The sequence below is a fragment of the Nothoprocta perdicaria genome, unplaced genomic scaffold (genome assembly GCF_003342845.1).
Source record: "Nothoprocta perdicaria isolate Ctin4 unplaced genomic scaffold, notPer1 scaffold_150, whole genome shotgun sequence".
Classification (NCBI taxonomy): domain Eukaryota; kingdom Metazoa; phylum Chordata; class Aves; order Tinamiformes; family Tinamidae; genus Nothoprocta; species Nothoprocta perdicaria.
This window is the reverse complement of record NW_020454650.1, coordinates 901,624-910,354: the sequence shown is the minus strand read 5'-3', so window position 1 is coordinate 910,354 and position 8,731 is coordinate 901,624. Positions and strand designations below refer to the sequence as shown.

The window sequence follows — 8,731 nt, the reverse complement described above, 5'->3', positions numbered from 1 at the left end:
TTCTGCCCCAAATGCAGAAAGCCCCAGGGCAACAGGGCTGGAGAAGAGCAGCTGTTGATCCTCTGGCCTCCACGCGCATGTGATGGGCGCAGCAAGAAAAGATGGAAATGGGGTGTGGGACGAGGAGGGCATGGGCACAATTAGGAGGCGTCAACAACAAAAACGCTGCCAGGCTAAAAAGGGGAAAAGGGAAACTTCCCACTTGGGTGTTTTAAGGAGCTGCCTTGAGAGGCGCAGTTGGAAGCCCAGCATTTTGGAAGCATCAGGGAACCATGTCCACCTTGGCAGATAAAATGGTACCTTCTCCAGCTCTCCCATTGACTGTCACTGCCTTTCCCATGGCTGCACAATGCTCCACTGTTTATTCCCAAGAATAAACGGATAAATGGGAGGGGAAGGAAACCTGGCTCAGCCAAAAGGCGACACACAGAACCCCGTTTCACAGCTTTATTTAAGTATGACACCATAATTACCTGGGGAGCTGCCCAGGAACGTGTGGAGAGCAGGTTTTGCCCCACTCCAGGACGGCCCCCTGCCAATGCCACGCACTGAACGAGGGCAAGCGCCCGCCCTTCCTCCTCGCCCAACACCTCGGTCCCAGCAGTGTCCATAGGGGATGGCACCAGCCACGGCAGGACGCGCCGCGGCGGCTCCTCATGTGGGGCGGCCCCACGCGCCGGGGCCCCGTCCCGTCCCCTTCACTTCTCGCCGTGGGCCGGGGGCGGCCGCGGTGCGAGCGGCGCCGCCGCGTGCAGCAGCGCGAGGCCGCCCAGCGTCACGGCGAGGCCGACCCACCACAGCGGCGTCCACGTCTCCCCGAAGAGCAGCTTGCCCAGGAYGGCCTGCACGACAGGGCAGAGGGGGTTTGCGCTGCAGCCAGAGCCGGGCCTGGGAAAGCCTGCCTAAGGGAAGCCCGGCTAGGACGGGCAGCAGAAACGCTGCTGCTGCTGCAGCAAAGGGCTGCTAATGCTGAGGGTCTGCTCTGGCACCGGGGCTGGGGAGTGCAGCCACGCACGGCCCCAAAGCAGGATTTTCACAGAATCACATCTTTTTTGCTGCCTTCTGAACAATTTTAGGGAATGCAGACTCCACTCAAGCYACTAAAAGAGAGGCCCCGCTGGTTTGAAAGCGCTCTGGGCAACCCTTCAGAGTGACTGAGAGCTGCTAAAGCACAGAAATGAGACCAACAGCGTGAGAAGAAAGCAGAGGACACACACAGGTCCAGTGTTCTGGCCGTGAGTAGTCACACTCAGGCAGCTTTGCCTTGTGGCAAGCGAGGCTTTGCTAAAGTAAAAGCAAAATAAGGAGAAGTTTCCAGCTCCGGTTCTCCCCAGCCCACTTTATTTCAGGCAATTAAAAAAGCTCAGCAAACACTGCCGCCACCACGAAAAGAAAAACCCTATCCCAAGGGGTGAGACCAGGCRGTACCGGATACGACTATCGCACGTCTGCCTGGGCAGGAGCAGCTAAACCTGCCCTGGCCGCTGCAGCTGCCCGTGGTGCCGCTGGGGGACGAGCTGGGCCCCGTCCTGCGCCCTCCGCTCGCTGCGCTTGGGAGCCTCCGGCGCCTGCGGGGCAGCTCACTCACCGAGGAGATGAAGTTGGCGGCCGTCGTGGTCACGGAGGCGGCGGCCGAGGAGGAGGAGAGGCGCAGGGCTCTGGCGAAGAGCGTCCACATGAGCGCGTTGCAGGCGAGCACCAGGCCGAAGCAGCCCCCTCGGAGCAGCACGTGCAGCTGCGGAACAAACGGGAAAAGCCTCTGTGTTTGCACTGACTGTTCCCCTGCCTGCCCTGCGGAACAAACGGGAAAAAAATGTGTGTTCGTGCTGACTGTTCGCCTGCCTGCCCTGCTCCGTGGACACCCGGAGCAAATCCAAACGGCAGGGGCTTCATGTCAAAGTACTCATGTTATTAAACGATGACGAACATGAGTTGTGAAGATATTATTAAATCACAGAAGGCAAGAGAAGCAAGAGAGGACCCCTGACCCACGGCTCTGCAATGACTGCAGCCTCAGCCCGCAAGCTGAACAGCACCAGGGCAACACAGAGCAGCTGTCGTCAGAAACCAGTGCCCAGAAAGCTCTCGGGCWCAAGGCACAGGGCAGGCGTCAGCCAGAGAAACAAAATTCCTTCTTTTATAGACTTATGAAAGAGGGTCGAACTGAGCTCTGGTATGCAATGTGAGAGCAGGCAGTGAGTGGTGCAGGATCCATCCATCGTCCACCAGGAATTCAGCCCGAAAACACTGCAAACACAACTACGTTCTCAAGACAAATCGCTCCTGTTAGATGATATGACACAGCCCTTGAGCTGGCAACGGGGTCAGTGTGAAGACAGTGTGAAGACAGCCCCTACTTGCAGCTGCATCCAAGAAAGGCCTTGATCTCAAGAAAATAGAAAAAAAAAAAAGAAAAAAAAAAGAAAAAAAAAGGAAAAAAAAGAAGTGTTTTATCTTTAAAGGTCTTTATTCCCTACCCTGAGCTTTCGCTGCTGTGGCCATAGCCCTAGTCCCTGGGTGTTGGGTACTTGATGTGAAAATGCCATGTGGGGAAACCACGGGAATTTAACCACATCCAGTAGGTCCTTTCCAGGATCAGACACAGCTTACCAAGACATGCCACTGGGAAAAAGAGCCTTAAGAAAGAAGATCTCAAGACGGACTTCAACTACCGATTGGAGGGTGCAGAGAAAGAGCCTGGCTCTTCCCAGCTGGGATAAGGCTAGGGGCAGCCAACCTYGGCCAGAACAATGGAAACTGGGGCCAGATACAGAGGAAATGACCGTGGTTAAACACTGCCACAGAACTGGTGACGTCTTCACACGCGGAGATGCTCCAAGCTTGGCCGGAGGCAGCGAGGAGCCACCTGGGCTGTGCCGGGCAGGGGGCTATGGAGATGGGGAGCTCCCGTCCGGCCAGGGTTTCTCCATGGGATGATCCGTGCTGGAGCAAAGCCGGCGGCTGTCCCTGCTGCCCCTGGAGCAGCCGGGATGGGCACGTGTCCCGGCTGTGCCAGGAGGAAGAGCGAGCGCGGTGCCGCTCCTGCCTGGGCCTGCTGAGCCAGGGCTTAGCGCGCCGGCTGCCTTTCTGAGGCAGATTAACCTCAGCGTACGCTGGGGATAACCCAGAATCACCCCCGCAGGAGTAAATCCACACGGAGCCAAGGGCAGTGGCTCTGGTGGGACATCCCGTCACCCCCTCGTGCTTCGGGAACCTCTATCCCAGGGCGCATCCTGCTGCCTGACGTCACCATCCCCATAGATCAGGGCTGCTCTTAACGGCTGCGGCTGCTTCCCAGCCTCTGGGCCCTGGGGTTTGGATCCGCGTGGCTCCTCCGCTTCCTGGTGGGATGCYTCTGCAGGATGAACAGGCCATGACCCGTTGGGGGCTCAACGGGAAGCCTGCCTGCTAGAAAGATCATCATGGCATTTACCTGCCTATGAAAATGGAGCTAAAGGAAGCAATTTGGAGGAACCAATTTGTTTAGGATAAAGAAGCAAAGCGTTTTGCTTCAAAAAGCTTAAAATAACCGATAAATRGTGCATGGTTCCGTAAATCCGGAAGGAGAAACCCTCCTCCAAGCAGATGCCGTCAGCAGGAGCTCCCGGCTCCCGTTTCTCTGGCAGCGCGGGGCGCAACCTTTACGCATTCCCTGGCGGCGGCGCCGCGCTCCTCACCGGGCCCCGGCCCCGCGCTCCTCACCGGGCCCCGGGGCAGCGCCGCGGCCCCGGCCCCGGCCCCGCGCTCCTTACCGGGCCCCGCGGCGCCAGCGCCGCCTTCGCCGCGGCCGCCGCCACCGCCGCCAGCAGCCCCGCGGCCGCCGCCGCCGCCGCGCCCGCCCGCATGGGCCCGCAGCCGGTACCGGCCCCCGCAGCCGGCCCCGGCCGCGGAACCGGCCCGCGCCGCCTTCCGGGCCCGGGCCCGGGCGCCGCCTCCAGCGCCGGGGCGGCCCCAGCGCCGCCCTGTCCTCCCGCCGAAACACGCGCGCTCGCTGCGCTTAGAGATACAGGCTTTATTGGTCACGGTKTAGGGAAAACAGAACGAAAAATACAAAGGAATGATGTAGGACCAACACAGGCAACAGCAGTGCGGGACAGGGACAGGTTGTGGAGCGAGCAAGGGCCGGGGATGCCCTGGTGCAAGGCGGGCAGGAGGCGGCCCCAGCTGCAGTTTGGGGCAGCACAGTAAAAAAAACAACTGCAAAAATGTTTGGGGCACAGGGGGTGCCAGGGGGGCCGAAAGGGCCCTAGGGGGCTGTTGTCTGCACTATCCCTCCGTCTCCTGAGGTTCAGACGCTTCAGCCTAAGCTCCGTTAGAAACCTTAGTGCTTCTGAGCAGAGGCCGAGCAGAAACAAGGCTGTAGCAGTACGTGACTTTTAGCTTGAGGTGAGACGGGGTTCTCGACAGGCACGCGTTCACCTTTAACTGACATGGAGTTGTTTACGTTTGCTCCACCACGGAGTAGTATGGCATAAAGKAGGCAAAAAGAGAATGACGGGATGACGGCTCGTACAGCAGGAACCTAAAAGGCAGCGCTGAGTGTTTGACAGTGCTGTATAGATTGATGGTCCTTTCCGCTAGTAAAAATTCCAGTTACTTGCAATAAACCTCAAAGACTTCAGTGACTTAGTAGAGTTTGAACTGCACCCTTTAAAGCTGTTTTGTGGATATTCTGTAAAGAAATAAGATCCTTTRTTTGCTAGGAAAATGTTTACAAAAGGCTCATGAAGTTATTTTTCACACTGCTGTTACTACTGTAAATTTACAAGAGGGAAACAATTTTGCAACGCTTTTTAATTTGAACTAGAGTAAGAAAAACAATGCCACAAGATATTTATAGTGCTATTTACAAATCTATTAGTAGAAGATGTTCCTACTTTACTTAACAAACATCAATATAAAAATTATTTTTAAGAAACCCACAAGTATTAATGAGTTCATAGGTTTGTAATGGGTTAAAAATCAACTTGTCAAACATTGTAAATTTTCCTAAGAATCACTAAAAAATGGTGCTTATATAAATTCAACTAACATGAAAAAGAAAGTAGCGTTTCAGAAAAGACATGAAAGTGAATTGAAGCACAGAGAGAATCAAAAACCCAGAGATGTTCCTGTAAGAAAGCTTTTCCTTGGCAAGGCATGAGATTTTTGAGGAAGTTGCTTCCAGCACCTGTACAAAATCGGTATGTGCAGGATTATAGAGCCCCTTCAATAAGAAGGGGCTACAATATGAATGAAAGCTGCCTTAGCTGGAGTAGAATTTGTCGCTAAAAGCTACTACCAGCAAAACATCCAGAAACTAAAACACTTCATTGTTCTGAGTATAGCTGACAACATCCTGGGACTAACAGCAAAAGCCAGGTCTGAGAACTGGTTTCTTCTTCGGTATACTTAAAAAAAAGTGATTTCACAGTTTTTATGTGTGACATTGCAATTGCTCATGACTTCTACACATGTCACATTTTTTAGTTTCTTTCAAGAAAGCGTTTTCAACACGTAGTTTTTCAGTCTCCTGTAAAAYAAGGGGGAAAAAAAAAGGTATTTAGCACTGTATAGGTATTAAGGAAGCTGTATTTGTTTTTCTCACAGATTTCAAAATAAGTCATATCTGCCCCTGCTCAAGTGTTTGAAAAGATACGTACTTGAGGAAATGGAGTGGCGTGATTTTTGTTTAAATGTCTGAGTGGAAACAGACCAGCCACGTGGTTGCATATAAGCAGGGACTGCARTAACTCTTATTAAGCAGAAGAATTTAACCATTACCACTGCTCAGGTTTCTTTTACACCAGGCCATCCTTTCACCTGAATTGTGCTCCGTAGAGCTTACCTCCGTGAGTTTGGCATAATCCTTCTTCAGCTTCACAAGATACTGAATCTTCTGGTTTAGATTTTGATGACCGAGCAATTTCCCATTCTCTTCGGCAAGAGTTTCTACTTGCTTCCTCAGCAAGTTCATTTCCTGCAATCAATAACTACRTTACTTGCACCTTGACTTTAGCTCTCCCTTCTCCTTCAGAGAAAAAGAAAGTTTCTGTGGAAGTGATTGACACTGCCATTTAAATGTGTTGTAACATTTAAACTTAAAGAGTTGGCTCATGCAGGAAGTAGGTATTTGTCACTGGCCTTCTTGGGTACAGATCTCTCTAAAGGAGAAGTGCATGATTTGATTTTTATTGTGAATTGCAGCAGTGCACTCTGTACCCAGAATTCCCTCAGTGTTTTACCAGAAGCCCAGGAAATATCATTGTAAATGTAACTGAATAGTAAGACAAAACATTGCCTTTGATTGCCAAGTATTTCTCAATATTAACCAACTGGCAATGGTTTCACCTCCACTGCATACGATTCTACCGTAACGTTAACAACAAAAATATTTATATTTTATAAGTATTTTTAGAAATATTTATAACCTTTCCAATTCTGTCTTTCTCTTCATATGTTTCCTCCAGTTTTGATCTAATTTCTTCTTTTTCATGAAATGCTTTCAGCTCCAAAGCTCTTGTTCGTTCTATTTCCAGAGTCATTTCAAGACAGGTATTCTCTTTGATTCTGAGGGCATTTTTGATTTCTTCTAGTCTGCCAATATATAAAAAAAAACACAATATTTGAAAACAAAATAAATGGCCTATGATTGGATTATCTTTTTTTTTATTTTTATTTTTTTAACAATTTTTCTGTAGAACCCAGGGCTAACAGAAGGAAGACATACATACTGCTCCCCAGCTGTCATGGTTGCTGCTGTGTGTAAGYAGCCAGTGATTTGGGGTGGCTCCCCTTCTGGGAAGCACGCTGCTTCCAACCCGGGACATACAATTGCACTCACGAAACAAAATAGAAACTTAGCCCAAGGGGACCCTTGGAGAYCACCTAACACAGGGTACATCCGCCCTGTGAACGCTGCTAGTTTTGACAGCTTGTTTGTGTAGGGCTTTCCCCTAGCAGCATTTTTGCTGAGAAACGTCATTGAATTGCTCAGAGGGAGCCTGAGCTTGTTTGGCCAGGGGACAGGACAAGCACCATCACTTTGGAAAAATGCCACATCTGCTGAGAATGGCTTAACTCTATCAGGATCACAGAATATTAAACTGTGTCATCAAGTTTAACAGCATTTCTACTTCAAAGTCACCACGTATAGAAATTCACAGCCCTGTGCTGTAGATGACGTTACACAATCCCACCAAGTCAGCAAGCTAAGCTGTTACATAGTTCCACTTYCTTCAGAGTATTTTCCTCAAACTACTACTCTTGCAGCAAATCARTAATAGGTACTACTACCACCTACTGATGAAAGATGGTAAAAACTGGATGTTTCTTTTAAAAGTATAAACATTTTCTCTATCTCTCTATCCTTACAAATTCTTGAATTCCAAATGCTTGGAATTGAATCTTACTCAAATTACATCGTTTTGGTGTTAATGTGTGTAATACAAATCTCCAATCCCGTAAGAAATAGTAAACTTACTCTGCTTTGATTTTCAGCATCTCCTCCATTGCTTTTTTCTGTAAAAGTTCAAAATATAAAGTACATTCTCAGTATTTAATATATGCATATATCTAAAATGATTTGTCCCTTACATGATGTCTAGTATCCTTAATTCAGCTGCCACCAAAATAACTCCATTACCCAATAACTCACATCTCTAACATTCACTGTAAGTTAATATTGTTATATGCACATGTTTTTGTTTCATGCCAGCACAGAAGACCCACATCAATGTCTCTGTCCATAAATTAATCTCTTTTTGTCAGAAATCTTGATACTAGCAAGTGAAATAATCTTTGCTTTTCAACTCACTGGCAATCAATCAGATCTTTAAATCTTATTTAACTTATTGTTCTGTAAATGTGACACCAAATTCATTACAGTTCGATCAAGGCAGAAGCCATAAGAGATTAGTTTCAAGCGCTGTGTCCCTCAGAATTCATTAGCAACCAGTGCTTGTTGCAGTGATACAAAGCAGAAGACAACACGATGAGCAATGCTTGCCCTCAGGGAAGCAAAAACTGAATGCTGGTAAATGACAAACCTTGGCCAGTCGTTCTTCAGCAATCTCTTCTTTGGTGTGTTGAACATCAGGATGTTTCTGATCACTAGGAAATCCAAGAATGGGAGTAAATTGTGTACATACAAAAAAAACAGTCATAAAAAAACAGTTTCTCCCAATTAAGATTGTYGTACATGCCTATTCAGATCATAAAGCATAACTCCGCAAGGATTTTAACTTTAATATTCTAGAATTATGACATTTTCMTTTGGTAGAGCATAAATGTAGAAAAATTAATGTTTTAATGAAAAGATCACTTGRGAGAAATTGCAACCACCGTGCAACTGAGTGTTAGATAACTTCGGGACTGAAGTAAGTGATAACTGAGAGTGTTCACTTGCATAAGGACTTCAGAAAGTAACTCCCTCCTACAAGATCTTTCCCCAGTGATCCTGCTTTTTGCTATTTTTCAGTAACTTAACATCTATTTCAACCTACCTAGATAGGGTGATATTTTTCATAGCTGATATCTACTGCCTTAAGGTTGAATGTGTGGTTTGGACTGGTGTCATTTTTTTGAGCGTTTGAAAAAAATCGTTTCAACAGTCTSACCACTTCTGACCACTTCTTCCTTAGAAGACAGATTTCAGCTGTAGCTTTGTACAAATCCTCTACAAAACCCACCTACATTTAGCCAGCTTATAAATCTTTGGGAAAGACTATAACAAATCTTGCTTACTCCCTCA

At 48.4% G+C, this 8,731-nt stretch overlaps 1 protein-coding gene across 1 annotated transcript in view; it reads right to left on the bottom strand.

Moving 5' to 3' along the window:
- Positions 1-5,374: 5,374 nt before the first annotated feature.
- Positions 5,375-8,731, bottom strand: part of KIF15 (kinesin family member 15) — a 30,525-nt gene continuing 27,168 nt past the window's right edge. Inside the window, exons 31-35 of the mRNA XM_026034866.1 lie at positions 8,028-8,091; positions 7,463-7,500; positions 6,411-6,576; positions 5,828-5,959; positions 5,375-5,512 (exon numbers count right to left, since the gene is read on the bottom strand). Of these exons, the coding sequence (XP_025890651.1) occupies positions 5,417-5,512; positions 5,828-5,959; positions 6,411-6,576; positions 7,463-7,500; positions 8,028-8,091 (496 nt within the window). The 3' untranslated portion in view covers positions 5,375-5,416. The remainder of the gene's footprint in view (positions 5,513-5,827; positions 5,960-6,410; positions 6,577-7,462; positions 7,501-8,027; positions 8,092-8,731) is intronic.